The following is a 15240-nucleotide window of genomic DNA, read 5'->3' as shown; positions in this document are numbered from 1 at the left end:
GAGAATGCATGTTCCCACAGATGTCGGTCACTCTGCTGGCCAGGGTCTTGGCAGGATTTACCAGGGTTGGGGGGCCGAGGGGCTTGAGACAGGCTCCACAAAGGCAAACCACCTTGATGCCTATACCCCACTCAGGAACCAGGTCTCCCAGGCCCAAGGGTCACTCTGGGAGAAAGCAGCCATTTCTCAGCAGGGCAGCCAGCCCCTGGACCCCAAATGCAGAATTGCAGGTGACCAGAGGGGAGGCACCATACTGTGGAAGTCCGTCTCCACATGTTCTGGAAGAAGCGAGGCTGCAGAACAAGAGAACAGACCGCTGGGTGCTGGGGCTGTGGCAGGGGGTGCTGGCCAAGAGGTAGGAGGGTGTTTCCGGGGGTGGAATTTTGTCACGGTTCACACAACCATCTCCGAAGGAGGGTGACTGTTACTGGACTGGATGTAAGTTCTCCTACGACATATAAAGAACCTGCCAGCCCCTTTCTTCTGAGCCCACTCTAGTGTCCTTTCTCCTCTTGCCTCCCCTCCACTCTCTTTGCTCTCTGCCCCTGGAACTGACCCGAGCAGCGTGTGGAGGAATGACCATCGGATTTATTATTCCTGATTAGCAAACAGCAGGTTCTTGTTCTTTACTTCTCCAGCTAGGGAAGGGGGAAGTCGGGTTCGCAGGTTATGGATGGGAAAGGTGTGTGCCACTGTGGGCTTCTCCCCTGTGGCTGCGGACTTGGGCAGAATCCAGTCCCCCCCCACCCCCACTGTCTGCCCATCGGACACCTGACATCTGTCTAGTCTACAAGGAGAAGGAGGAGCATTTCATGAGGAATTGTTGCCCCCCCCCCATCTGCTGGAGTGGTCACTCCCATGTTCTAGATAAGAAAGTTACAAGCTCCGGATGTCCCAGAATTCACCTCAGATCCTGGGAGCCTTCGCTTCCCAGAGGAAGGTGCCAAGTGCCTACCCTTCAACCCTGGTGGCAGCCAGGGAAATCTTAGTTTAATGTTTAAGCTGAGCACTGGCTCCCTGGGGGTTGCTGTGCCTCCCTCATTGTGGCCTCTGTTTGAAATCTCCAAAATAGGGGGCGCCTGGGTGGCTCAGTCCTTAAGTGTCTGCCTTCAGCTCAGGTCATGATTCCAGGCTCCTGGGATCAAGTGCCTCTTTGGGCTTCTTGCTCAGTAGGAAGCCTGCTTCTCCCTCTCCCACTCCCCCTGCTTGTGTTCCCTCTCTCGCTGTGTCTCTGTCAAATAAATACATGAAATCTTTTTTTAAAAAAATGAAATCTCGGACGCCTGAGTGGCCCAGTGCGTTAAAGCCTCTGCCTTCAGTTCAGGTCGTGATCCCAGGGTCCTGGGATGGAGCCCCGCATCGGGCTCTCTGCTCAGCAGGGAGCCTGCTTCCCTTCCTCTCTCTCTCTGCCTGCCTCTCTGCCTCCTTGTGATCTGCCTGTCAAATAAATAAATAAGATCTTAAAAAAAAAAATCTCCAAAATAGAAAACCACACCAATGGTTTGATAAATTCTCAAGATTTATAAATTGTTATGTTGCAGAATAAAGAATTCTCACAATAGCCGCACCTAAACTTGGTTGATACAGCAAAATGTAAGGCTATAATAGAATAAAATCCTCCCGACATTTAAACACTGGTTGCAAATGCAATAAAAACACTTCTAAATATTTAACAAGAATGACAAGCCTAACATAGGGATCTGAAAATATCTTAACATCTTAGGAAAGACACACACATGCATACACACGATATGAGATTCACTAAAGCTGATACTAAAAGTGCTGATTTGTTTCATTTCTCCCTGGGCTGCTGCTTATTTTTGCTTAGGTGTGTTCTCAGCACCCCGACGGCTCAGACTACCTATGAGGCCAGCAGGCAGCTCAGCTCTGGGCTGGGCACTGCAGGAGGGCCCAACGCAGTCACTGAGTAAGGCTGGCCGACCCTGGCCTACTCGGTGACAACTCTTCTCCATCACTCTTGATCAGAACCCCGTCTCTCATATTCCCTGAGATGAAGGATTCTTTGGCTTTCATGTGGATGGGAGGTCCAGATCTGCTGTCCATTTATTTGGAAATAGGGCCTGGTGTGTCAGGATGAATAAGCTTCTTCGTGAGCATCTCATCACACCTTGCAAATTTGGGGAGCCCTGTGCAGGACTGGAGGGAGTCTGTGGCTGGTTGCTCCCTCCTGGCCACGGCACGAGGCCCAGGTCCTGCCCCAGGCTCCTTCCCCCAAGTCCTGGGGCCTCAGTTTTCTGTGCTCTTTCTTGCTACACAGAGAAAAACAAGGATGAGCCTTATTTTGTAAAGGATGAAAATATTTTGACTTTCCTCCCTCACCCAGTGGGGTCCGTGTCCCTTTTCTGATACCACGGCCGGGCAGAGAAGACTCCTGCTGGTTTGTTGGATGAGCTCTTGGAAGGCTGTTGTAAAAAGCCTGATTCTCCTGAGACCGTCATGCTGAGAGGCCACGCAAAGGTGCTCCCGTCGATAGTGCCCGCTGTGCCTAGCCCTCCCCAGGCTCCGCCGGCCCACCAAGCTTCCCAGCTTCCTGACCCCTGGATGCCACATGCATGGAAGGCTACTATACACTGCTAAGTTTGGGCTGGTTTATTATTGCCGCGACAGATCATTGCAATAGGATGAAACCAAATGACTTGATTTCCTAACATTCCACTTTTTTTTAAGATTTTATTTATTTATTTGACAGACAGAGATCACAAGTAGGCAGAGAAGCAGGCAGAGAGAGAAGAGGAAGCAGGCTCCCTGCTGAGCAGAGAGCTGGATACTGGGCTCCAACCCAGGACCGTGGGATCATGACCAGGTACCCCTCCATTTTTTTTTTTTTTAAGAGGCAGGGAGGGGCAGAGGGAGAGGGAGAGAGAACCTTTAGAAGGTTCCATGCCCAGTGCAGAGCCTGATGCAGGGTCTGATCTCACAACCCAGAGATCATGGCTTGATTTGAAATCAAGAGTTGGATGCTTGACCCGCTGAGTGGGTCCCCAGGCCCCCCCACTAGCATTCCACATCCTAAAAAAAAAAAAAACAAAAAAACACACACACACAATAAATTACAGCACCTTGGGGCGCCAGGGTGGCTCAGTGGGTTAAGCCTCTGCCTTCAGCTCAGGTCATGATCTCAGGGTCCTGAGATCGAGGCCCACATCGGGCTCTCTGCTCAGCAGGCAGCCTATTTCCCTCTCTCTCTCTCTGCCTGCCTCTCTGCCTACTTGTGATCTGTCAAATAAATTTTAAAAAATCTTTAAACACAGCATCTTGTCTCAGTCCGTTCAGGCTGCTCTAACAAAATACCACAGACGGGTGGCTTATGAGTAACAGAAATTCATTTCTCACTGTTCTGGAGACTAGATGTCCAAGATTAAGGCAGAGCCAGTGTCTGGTGAGAGCCCGATTCCTGGGTTCTCATGTGGTGGAAGGGCAGGGGGGCTCCTGGGGTCTCTTTTATAAGGCGCTAATCCCATTCACAAAGGCTCCACCCCGTAACCTAAGCACCTTCTAGAGGCCCCATCCTAGTTCCATCACCTGCGGGGTTAGGTCTCAACCTATGAACTTCTGGGAGGACACAGACATGCAGCCCATAGCAATCTTCAGGCACGCTTGGCCTACTTCACTATTACAATACTTTCCTGGTCTACTTCCTGTTACCTTGTACCATTTGAGTGTCAATGAGACTTCTTCGCCCATCAGAATCTTGTGTGTTTGAATAGATGACGGTGACCATAGTCTTGCTGCCTGACGCATCCCAGGCCCGTGTGCAAGGCCCCTTGGCCCTCAGCACTGCTCTTGGCCCCTCTGAATGCCTCCTGGTTTGGAGGCAGTAACAAGATTCCCCACATCTGCCCCTAGGGGCCAGCACCCATGAATACTCCTGGCTCTTTGGGCCCGAGGTCCCAGAGGTTGAGGCCCAAGGGTGTCTATTGGTGGCACATGGGATATACTTTACTGAACCTGTTCCGAGATCTGAGAGCCCACCGTGGGTGCTGGGTGGACGGGTGGAGCAGCTCTGGGCCCACTCCTGGCAGGGATGGAGGCCAAAGCATTTCCTCGGCAGGCCCTGAGCACCTTTTCTCAGCTGAGCCCTACTTCCTCCGGTCTGGGGCTCCATCTCCTGCTTGCTCAGATTTTTTTTCCCGCAGGGATTCCTTAAGCTCAGGTTTAGGACTGCCTCTGCAGAACTGACAGTCCTGTACTTGGGGGGCACGTCTCTGGGAGGGTTGGGCGTATGTCTGCTCCACTCACCAGCCGCTGCCTGGCTCTCAGCCTCTTGCTCCACTCTGTCCGGCCCAGGTGCTTCCTTCTCGCCGGGCTCCCAAGCTGGAGAGCTTGGCCCCAGGGGGAGCTGAGTCGAGGCAGGAGTGAGCTTGGTGATGCTGAGGGATAGGAGTGGGCCAGATGTGGGGATGCGGGGGGTTCCCCCCACAGCACTGCCACCCTCCCCCGCTCTTGAGCCACAGACTGGGGGAGGAGTCGCCCTGAAGCACAGGTGCACAACCAGCTCAGCTGTAAGGTTCCCGTCTGTGCCAGCTCGTCTTTGAAACCAGGCTTTGCCATGAAGTTCTAGCTAGTTGAGTATCAAGCATTTCTAAAGAACCCCCTGAAGGAATGTTTTTTCTTTGTGCAAACAGTCCTTTTGTGCAGAGGGTGTTCTGCGGCTTCTTGGCACAGACACAGGTGGGTAACACCTGATTGAACATCACTCACTCGGGAGCGTAAAGACACGCACGGCACGTCAGCACCAAGCCAGCCGGCCGAGCGGGCATGCCAAGGTCTCCCGGGACACTGCGCCTCAGCAAGCCCTTCATCAGTGAAGCCTCAGTGTCACACCGCCCCGTCCGGCTTCCCAGGGCTCGCCCCCGTCACACACCAAGCCTGGTCTGCGTATTTCCCAAAGGCATGGCGGCCTGACGTCATCCCACCTGTGAAACGGAGAAAGCCTAAGAAAAGGTGGAGAATTCTCAGTGTCCCCACGGCCGCCCCTGTCCATGTCCATGTCCTGGTCTGTCCCCAGCCTCCAGCTTGCCTGAGAGGGACCCGGCCTGCAGGGGATGCTGGGTAAGCGCTGTCCCTCCTGCCTATGGTAACCATGGGCCTGGAAGAGGATGGATGGAAGATTCCCGAGGCGGGCTCTCACCAGAGGTACACGGTGGGCTGTTCACTTGCCTGGGCTGGCTGGTCGGGATGGCATAGCTGCTTGCCTTGCCGGGGAGGTGACCTGGAGAGAGGACCTGCTGCAGCCCAGTCTGTCCTGCTGATGAGAGGCACACTTGGCCCCAGAGGCGGTGACTGGGGGTGCTTTGTCTCGCCAGTAGAACATCAATTCCCACCCTGGGCCATGAAAGGCTCCGCAAAGAGTACCCCAAGGCCACTACTGCTGGCCCTGAAGAGGCTGGGTAGACCCCAGGAGCTGAGAGCTTCAGTCCTAGAGCATGAGGCTCTGGATTCTTCTAACAACCAGGAGGGCTGAAAGAGGTGCCTACTCCTACTGACCCCTAACTATAGCCTGTGAGGCTCCAACCAGGGGCCCTGGCCACACGATGCCCGCACTCCTGACCCATGGAAGCTCTTCCAATGAGGATAGAATGGCAGAACACATTTAGCAGAGCCAGAACCACACATAAGAAATTGCATCGCGGAGCGCTTGGGTGGCTCAGTGGGTTAAAGCCTCTGCCTTCGGCTCAGGTCATGATTTCAGGGTCCTGGGATCGAGCCCCACATCGGGCTCTCTGCTCAGCAGTGATCCTGCTTCCCCCTCTCTCTGCCTGCCTCTCTGCCTACTTGTGATCTCTCTGTCAAATAAATAAAATCTTAAAAAAAAAAAGAAAAGAAAGAAATTGCATTGCTACTCTGAACGAGTTTTCTCTGGTTGTGAGCAGCCTCTTCACTAAGAGAGGGTCTTGTTTTGCCTTTTTTTTTTTTTTAAGATTTTATTTATGTGACACAGAGAGAGAGAGAGAGCGCACAAGCATGGGGAGCAGGAGAGGGAGAACCAGGTTCCCGCTGAGCCAGGGACCTGATGTGGGACTCGATACCAGGACGCTGGCATCATGACCTGAGCTGAAGGCAGACGCTCAACCGACTGAGCCACCCAGGCACTCCTCCACTAAGAGTATTAACAAAGAATTCTTCGAGACTGGTGAGCCTCTCTCCATGGATAGTTTGGACTAGAAAGCATCTTGCTGAGGGGGAGGACACCTGATGAGTGATGCTTGGCCAATGGGTCCCCCATCACTCACCTGGGGAACCTCAGGTCTCTGCTTGGCGCATTTCCTGCCTCCTGGGCACCTGAGCCACAGCCTTCCCCATCGCCCTGGATGTTAACATCGATGTCAGTGCTGCAGATTCACCACGGTTTGGCCACTGTGGATTGTGCTAAATTCAAGTGGCTCCTGAATGAAATGGGGCTTGAGTGTAAGTCCCGAAGAAGGTTGCCCAGTGAACAGCGCAAGTAGCCAGGAAAGGCACTTAGGAACTGGGCAGAAAATCCGAGGGCTGATTTCGCAAAACCATCCAGCTGCCACCAACAGAAGTGGCAGGGAGTGCGGAGGAGCTGCTGGGCCTGGGGTGGGGGGTGGGGGTCTTGCTGAAAGAATCTGACTTGTGTGGCCTGAGATGCTTGAGATGCTCAGATGCTGCCTCCCCACCCTTGGCCCAGCCCCCGAGGTACCATGGGGACAGGCAGACGCCGCCTGTCAGCAACCGCAATTGCTGTTGGCCTGCAGAGGGTTGACCAGGAGGGAGTGGGGATTCCCACACGGCCTGAAGGGAAGGCCAGGAGGCCTGGCCCAAGCTCTGCTCTCATTCTTTTGTCTGTTTAACAGGTTGAGGAACACCAGCAGTAACTGGACTTCCAAGGACAAGTTTTACTGACGGGCAGGAGGCATGTGGAAAGATCTTTAAGGAAAAGCAGGACTTTTTGAATAATGGTGAAGTGAAAAGTGGAGAAAACTCTATCAGGGAGTGTGGGAGGCCCTCTTACCACCTCTGCCTGAGGCCATGCCCAGAGCAGCCTTCACCTCATGGAGCCCCACCTGCACAGACACCTCACACGGCCTGCGGCCTGCGGGAGATCTGGGCTACGCTGAGCTTTCTGGCCTGTAAGGACCATGGCAAGACTATGGCTTTCCCTCACCCCAGTTCTTCCGGATCCATCCAGGCTCCTCTTCCTGGCTGGCAGGACTACACCGTACGTATTTACCATGGTTTGCTTCTCTGTCCATTCACCTGTCAACCCATTTGGGTTGTTTCTGGTTTGGCACACTTAGGAATAAAGCCACTATGAGCATCCACGCAAAGGAAAAAAAAAGCCAATCCCAGAACGTTCAGGGCCCTAAATGTACATCAAAGGGACCGACCCTGAGAGTGCATGCATCCTTCTGGTAAAGGGCAACCTTGGATCCACACAGAGGCTCCTCCTCATAGAGCACCTGCCTGTACTGTGGGACGGCCACAGGCACAGTGCTCTGCCCACTCTGCAGCCCATCCTGGAAGCTCAGGGAGATCGGCTTAAGCCCTTCCAGCAAGGGGCTCACACAGCTCTTGGAAGATGACAGAGTCCCCCTGCACACCTGAGCCTCGCGGCACAGCCAGCCCCCAACACTGGGTCAGGTCTGAGGAATGACTCAGCCTGGGGAACATGACAAGAACCATCTGAAGCTTTGCAAACAGGAAGTACCCTCCCCAGGCTGGGTGTCCAAGCCGGGCCCCTGTTTCTCCTTACGCCCCGAGGAGTTTGAGACTGGTCGGGTCTGTGGTGATTTGCTAATCAGATCCTGCTGATGGAGGCCATGTTGTGCAAAACTGTGGGCCCCACAGCGGGCACAGAAGAGGGCTCCCAACACACAGTAGTGTTTCTAGGAAGTCGGTGCTGCTGCAATTCCAGGGGGCTCGGCTGAGCAGATCCAAATCCTGGCCACCAGTCTTTTCACACGACATCCAGAAGGCCTGCATGGCCTTGGAAACTGCTTGCCTTAGCCACAGAGCCCCATCAGGCACACAGGACTAGTAAGGCTCTGCCAGCCCAATTTGGCCCCCGGTACGCCACGATTTGGCCACAAGATGTCCCTGAGACACTGCTCACCAGCACATGACCTCTGTAAGGAGTCATTCACTTGTGATCCTCCACACAGCTCTGCTTGTGCCTTCAACATGAAGGTGAGGGCCAGGTAGGGACTCTGGGTCCGCGTCTGCCAACACCACCTCCCTACCATCTCCAGGGGCAAGGCACCCAAAGTCTCACCTCAGACATTCTGGAAGCATCTCTGGGTTTAATAAATCTCACGCCGACTTGCAGTGCCCTGTCCCTTTGTCTGGAACACACACCTCTGTGGCTGTTTTTGTAAATGCGGTGATTCTACCAGAGGGTTAGTCACCAAGATTCTTGATGAGCTGATGACACAGGCCTACGTAGGGGTGGGGGCACCACTTTCTCAGCCATTGGGTTTCAAAGCCTCTCGAGGTGGCACCAGACCCGTGCCCAGCGCCTCGGAGTCAGAGCTGACGCAGGGGGCTGGCACCCCCACAGGGGCCTCCCAGCCTCGGCAGTGGGTTGTGGCAGGGCTGCTGGGAGGGCGTGCAAAGTAACTGAGGAGACTCACATCTCCCCTCCCGCCCCACAGGCAGACAGGTGTGCCCCTCCCCCTCCGTGCAGCACAGCACACTCTTCAGAAAGTGCTCTCGAGCACCGCATGCTGTCACCACTCACTCCGTGCTCACAGCTGTGCTCTAACAAGGAGGCCAGGGATGCTCGGAGACTCTTCAGACCATTCTTTGCCATTGGGCACCAGCCCGTGGCTGCCCTGCCACAGATGGGATTTGCAGAGGCTCACCTTTCAAAATAAGCCCCCACAACCAGCACCCCAACTAACTTTGGTGGGGTCAACAGAGAGAAGAGGAAGATGAGAAAAGGGACTGAGCCAACTATAGCCAGGTTCCAGAACACCCTCAGCACGTGGCCTCTTGGGGGAGCCATGCGGGGCTCTGGCTTGGTGAGGCCCCTCTTCACTCTCTCTGACCCTATAGCCTCCCTGTGAGGAGCACCCCAAATGTGGCTGACTTGGCAATTTTCCTCACATCCATGAGGTTCGAGAGCCTGCAGCCTAAACAAAGCCCTTCCTTCTGACATTTGTCGTGCGCAGATCCTTCTGGATGTGTCCTCCCAACATCCAGTGATGTGGCCACAGGATACTCGGGGGCCAGCGTGGCCCCTCCCAGGGGTGTTGGAGGACACTCGCCAGCACCTCCAGCCAATGGGGTCCATGTGGGTAGTAGGCCAGTCCCCAGGATGGGCCTTCTGGGAGCTCCAATGGTATACTGTCCCCTAGGGAGTGGCCATGTCCCTGGGGAGGCTGGGCAGAAGATCAGCAGTATGGTGGGGTCTTTCCTCAAGGGGCCTGGGTGGTGACTGAAGGGGCTGTGACTCTTTTGGTGGCCTGGGTCACATATCTATTGGCTCAATCCAGAATACTTCCGCTCAAGCTAAACCTGATCAGGCTGTCACTTGCACTCCTAGGGCCCCAAGGCCACCAGCCCACGCCCGCATCTCTGCCAGTCTGGCTGCTGGTGTCTGTGGCTGCTCACCACCCAACCACGTCTACTCCCTCTTGGGCAGTTAAGGCCACTGCTAGGCCTTGCCACTCGGAGACCCAGTGACTCCACTGCGTTTCAAGATCCTCGTTCTGTGGCAGTGGCTCCAGCCGACCTGCAGAGAGGAGAAATCACAGAGCTCTCCACGGATACCAGGCTCCCCTTGCAGATGTACTCCTCAAGGTCATGGGGAAAGGCTTTTGTGGAGGGCTGGCAGTGCTCATTTGTTGAGTCCCCTCAAATACCACAATCCCCCCGAACCCGTGGCTCACTCCCTCTGCAGCATGCTGAGGTGGCTCTGGCAGTTAACGGTCCTCAGAGAACCCACCCTGTGGTCCAGGTTTCAACCCAGCAACCACACCCTGGGGCCCTTTCTTAGTCCTCAGGCTGCAGCAAGCCCAGACCCTCTGTGAGTGGTCCTGTTTCCATGGATCTGGCCTCATGCATTTCATATCCCCGCCACCTGGATCCCACACGTGTTCTCCAGATTTCTATCTGCATGAAGTTCTTCTGGAACGTAGCCACCTCATCACGGGCCACACTTCGTACCTCACCCTTTGGGGCCCTCCTGGGGCCCGAGTCTAGTTATAAGCAAAGCCAGTGTGGGGGAAGGTGGTCAGGAGTGTCTCACAGGGGCCCTGCCCCCGGAGGTTCCATTCCGGTCCTTCAGGTAAAGGAAGACTGACCTCTTCAGGCAGAGACCGAAGGGGGGCTCTTCTGGCAAAAAAGGCAGCGGAACAAAGGGGTTGGAGGCGGCCCAGCTTCCTCAGTGACTGCCCACAGCCCCCTACCCAATTTCCAGGGTCCTATTCCTTCCCAACCAACAGCCCAGCTTTAAAAGATGCCTTGACGGGGGCGCCTGGGTGGCTCAGTGGGTTAAGCCGCTGCCTTCAGCTCAGGTCATGATCTCAGGGTCCTGGGATCTCATTGGGCTCTCTGCTCGGCAGGGAGCCTGCTTCCTCCTCTCTCTCTGCCTGCCTCTCTGCCTACTTGTGATCTCTCTCTGTCAAATAAATAAATAAAATCTTAAAAAAAAAAAAAAAAAAAGATGCCCTGACGGCAGGGCCTGGTAAGGAGACTATGGACGCACCAGCTGCTTTGGCTGTTCATCCCGTTGCCCCAGGTGCACAGTGCTAGCTCTGTGTCGTTGGTAGCCGTGTTGGCCGCACTTAATTCTGCCATACTTTCCACCCACGGCACCTTGCCATCTTTGGTCTTTCTCTTTTGGGGGCGGTGCTTCCTCCCATGGATCCCACACTTGGCCTGCCCCTGAGCCACAAGGTCTCCCCGCCTCTGCCCTCACCCACAGCCCACACTCTTCCTGCCTTGCTCCCCCAAGGGGTCTGGTCACTTCTTTCTACTGGTTCTGGCTTCAGCCCTGAGCATCGGGAGCTCCTGGCCTGCCTCAGAGTGAGGAGCCAACGGAGTCCGCAGGACCTGGGGGCCGCATTCACTGTCCCCCAGTGGCCAGGGGTCAATTGCCCTGCCCAGCAGAAGGTCTGAGGAGAGCTCTCAGAGCTGACCCGAAGGGGGAATCCAGGGTGTCACCTTGGAGAATCTGTACCTTGAGCCCAGGGGTTTGCATCTAGAGGTTTATTGTAAAGCAGGCCCAGGCTGGCCTCTCACCTGGGCCATAGCTAGCCAGGCATCTGGCCCAGTTACTCTTGTAAGCTGTAAAGTCACTGTCATACAGGTGCTGCATTTCACAAAAGGAAACACGCACCTTGGGTGGAAAAGAAAGACTCCACAGACCAAGTACCTCTTGTAACTGGAGGAGGGGAACTGCGGCTGGCTGTTGCAGGGGTCCTGAGGTTCCACACGCCTGGGTCAGGCCACAGCATGGGCACCCACCTCCCTGCCCTCTGCGTGGCCCAACAAGGGAGCAGACATGTCACTGTGGGTCGGGTAGAGGGACCAGATGCTGATCCGCTGATCCCCAGATCCTGCGGCCAGCAAGCCATCTGCGGCAAAGGCCACACAGTGGACAGTGGCACTGTGGAAGCGTAGTACAGCCAGTGGCTTCATCGTCCGCCAGTGAAACACTCGGACCCGGTGGTCCCAGCCCGCAGTGGCCAGGATCTTGCGGTCTGGCCGGATCTTGACATCAGCGATCCCAGGATTCGTGAGTTCATGAGTTCTGCACACCTAGAAGATCAAGAGCAGCAGAGAGAACCACAAAATGGCTTTTAAGACTTGTCCCAGGGGCTCCCACCTGTGGGCAGTTCTGGTCTGGCAGGCAGAACAAGGAGGGAAAATGCAGGCTGCCAAGATGGCCGTAAGCTCCTGCAAACTTACCCCCTACATCCCAAGAGCCAGGCACAGACCCACTGAGAGAAGCAGCCTAACTGCTGCCCTTGGCCAAGCCCTTGCATAAGACTTCAGGCCCTTCCCTCAGAGACCCCCCAAGGTCCCGCAGAGCTGCTCCCCTACACAAGGCCTGAGAGGAACTCAAGGGCTGCTCTATTTCTCTGCCTGTCAGGCCTTCAGGAAAGACCTCAGTGGGCTGGGTCCTAGGTTTGCTCATCACAGAAATACACTGCGCTTTGGCGTCTAAGCAAGATGCATCTCCAGCTTGAGAGCAGCATAAACTCATGCCTACCCACAGCATGAGGAGGATGAGAGACACCAAGTCCATCTTTAGCGACAGGGCTGACGGGCCACCAAGCGGAGAGCCAGTGGGCACAGGCAGGACCAACAGTGAAGGTGCAGAATGCAGGAGCTCCTGCAGGGCCTGCCACACTGGCCATAGCCAAAACCTTAGTCCCTAGCTTGGTTCTGAGTGGAGGGCAGGCAAAACAAAACATGGAGGTACACAGGCATGTTCTATCTGCACGGAGACACTGGGAGCCAACCTCTTTCTGGACACTGAGTGCTCCCATAGTCAGTGCTGGGTGATGACCCCTTACCGATACATGCCTCCCTGCAGCAGGTACGGAATCAGAGCTGCCTTTGTGGTCACAGCTATTCATGATTACATGGCACTGTCTCATGCATTGCAATCTGGCATCTCCATTGCGTCCATTGCGATGAACACTAAATGACAAAGGCACTTTGCCGTCATTGTGACAATACACAGTAGCCACTTCCTTCTACTGATTCTGGGTGTACCACAAGCTCTTATTGACCTGAAGTTGCCTTTGCTGTCCCTTACCAGCACACCGTTTTCTCCTAGTTCACTTCCCCATAGGGCCAGGGTGGTTTTGGTTAAGAATCACTCACCTATGCAAAGATAACACAGGGGAAAAGGAAGAAACATAGAAAAGCCATTTGCGATATTCCTTGGAAGCAACAGAAATTGTCACCAAGGATTTCTTTTGCCATGATTTAATAAAATAAAACCTCATGAAGCAGCTATCTCCATAAGACAAGAACATGAAGCAAAACATAAGAGGACGAAAACTGAACTGACAGAGTTCAGGCAAGAACAGGAAGACCTCAAAGAAATGGAGGGGATCGGGAAATGGCAGAAGGAGACTGGAACAAGACAGTAAAAAGAGGAATGATACAAAGTGAGCAAAGTGAAAGGGAAAACAGAGTTACAATGGACTAGAGAGAAAACAGCAGACATGGAAGAAAGGCAGCGGTGCTCTAACATTCAGTAGTTTAGAAAATCAATTGTTAATTTCTAGAAAAACTGAAGCCTTATGATCCAGATCCAAAGACAGGTTACAAGATGGTCAATTTTAAGATACACCTTAGGAAATCACTGGACTTGACAGCTTAAAAAGTCCTTTTGATAGTCAGAAAAAGAGCATGTCAATTGTGAGGTAGGGTTTGGCTGTCCTCAAAATGTTCCACAGCCACATCTGTGGCAGAAGACAGCAGAGGCTGCAAAGGCAGGCATGGTCCAAGAATTGTATATCCAGCCAAACTGCTGCTCAAGTATAAAAACAATGGACAAGCATTTTTGAACATGTAAGAACTTAAAGAATCTGCTCCAGTAAGCTCTTCTTGAAGGACTGGAAGATTAACTCCAGTGTCATGAGAGATAACCAGAGAACTTTAGTAGATGATCTGGTAAAAGCAAGGAATCTATTTACCAGTGGGATTAGGTCTAAAACAATACATGGATTATGGCTACAGAACCAGTTATGTAAATAACCAAAATATGGGAGCATAGTAAGATAGGCTGTTTGTTAAGTTCACTGATTTGCTCATCTTTTGTCATTTGGGGCATAACATACAATAGTCAACTTCATACTTGAGAGATTATCTGACAATCCACTGTGAGTAATGACAAAAACAACATGACTTTCTTCCCCAACCCTGACACTAGATGCCATGTTTTCCTAGTATCTGCCCTTGTATTTTTCCATAAATATACTCAACAGATTTATAATTAGATTCCAAAGTTAAATCCAGATCTGTGCTACGTGTAAGAGAGACACAGAAAGACTGACTTGACTGGCAAAGATGTACCAGAAGAGTGTGGACAACAGAGACAGGAGTCCAGTGTCAGTAACAGGACACACTAAATTCAGAGGAAAAAGCGAGAAGACAGACATTGGTAAGTATGGTAATACTTACCAATGACAAAGGGTACAATTCGCAATGAAGAGCTATGACTCTCCGTTCTAGAGACAAACGGGCATATCATTCACGAACCAAGAGCAACAGGAATGTGGCTATGATGGAGTAACTGGTACCAGACCAGTCCTCATGCTATAGACCAGCATCAAACTGGACAAAAGATACCAAGCAACTTCGTGGACAGCAGGAGGGGAGGGGCAGCTGATGGGGTGAGCCTCACAAACACTCTGGCAGCAACCTGCCCAGGGACATGTCCCAGCCATGAAATCTAGGTGTGCACAGAGGCCACATGAAGCTGAAGAGGCAGAGACCAGAGTGTGGAGGCAGCTGGAGTGGCTAGATTTGTGGGGTGAGCCAGTAGCATGGAGGGAACTGGGGAAGGGATTGAAACCCGCATCTGGGTTCCCCATCAGTCCTTGTGTGAGAGGTGGGCTGTGCCTGCTCAGGACACCACATGAGGTTTCCCAGACAGGGACTACAACAGGGTGAGATGGAACAGATACAGGAGATCAGCTGTGACCCTGGGTCCAGCCAGCCCAAGCAAATATACCACCTGACAACCCAGCACTGGTTGGGACGCCACAGTGGTCTTGCTTCAGGAATAAGGGTCACATGTTCGGGTAGGGCCCACACTGGAACAATGCTAGAGACGGAGCTCTCCGTGGCCTAAAGGAGAGGCAGAGTTCAGAAGGTGAGTCCTACCACATCAGAGGAGCCTGGGAAGGACCCTGGGCTTTCCACGTATCTGCCCTGACAGAACGTAAAGCCAAACTGCCACAAATTCAAGGTGAACAGCCAGTAACTGAACTACCTGCCTGCAAGAACAAAAGTAAATATCCTTCAGAGCAAAAGATTAGAGTTCGGAGTCTCCACCACGTATCACTTACAGTGTTGAGCACACAAACAGAAAAATTATTAGACATGCAAAGAAGCAAGAATATATGTCCCACAGTCAACTGGAAAAAAAAAAAAAGCGGTTAATAGAAATTGGCCCAGAATGGCACAGATGTTGAACATATCAGACAAAAACTTTAAAGCAGCTATTTAAGTATGTTCAAAAAAGAAAGAAAGAAAGAAAATGCATTCAAGTAATTATAAAGAACAATT

At 53.1% G+C, this 15240-nt stretch overlaps 1 protein-coding gene across 26 annotated transcripts in view; it reads right to left on the bottom strand.

Annotated features, from left to right (window-relative positions):
* Positions 1-1501: 1501 nt before the first annotated feature.
* GNB1L (G protein subunit beta 1 like) overlaps positions 1502-15240 on the bottom strand; it is a 70013-nt gene continuing 56274 nt past the window's right edge. For 12 of the 26 annotated variants that reach the window (XM_082697530.1, XM_082697539.1, XM_082697516.1 and 9 more), the window contains 3 exons: positions 11363-11748; positions 5153-9718; positions 1502-4937 (listed from right to left, as the gene is read on the bottom strand). In XM_082697530.1, coding sequence (XP_082553656.1) covers positions 11431-11748 — 318 coding nt within the window. In that variant the 3' untranslated portion in view covers positions 1502-4937; positions 5153-9718; positions 11363-11430. Of the gene's footprint in view, positions 4938-5152; positions 9719-11181; positions 11749-15240 lie in introns of those variants that run through there. The other 14 variants (XM_082697531.1, XM_082697515.1, XM_082697534.1 and 11 more) reach the window with 7 other exon arrangements.

The sequence above is a fragment of the Mustela nivalis genome (assembly GCF_964662115.1).
Source record: "Mustela nivalis genome assembly, chromosome: 14".
In the NCBI taxonomy this organism is placed as follows: Eukaryota; Metazoa; Chordata; class Mammalia; order Carnivora; family Mustelidae; genus Mustela; species Mustela nivalis.
Note: the sequence above shows the minus strand (reverse complement) of the source record. Positions and strands in the feature narration are given on the sequence as shown.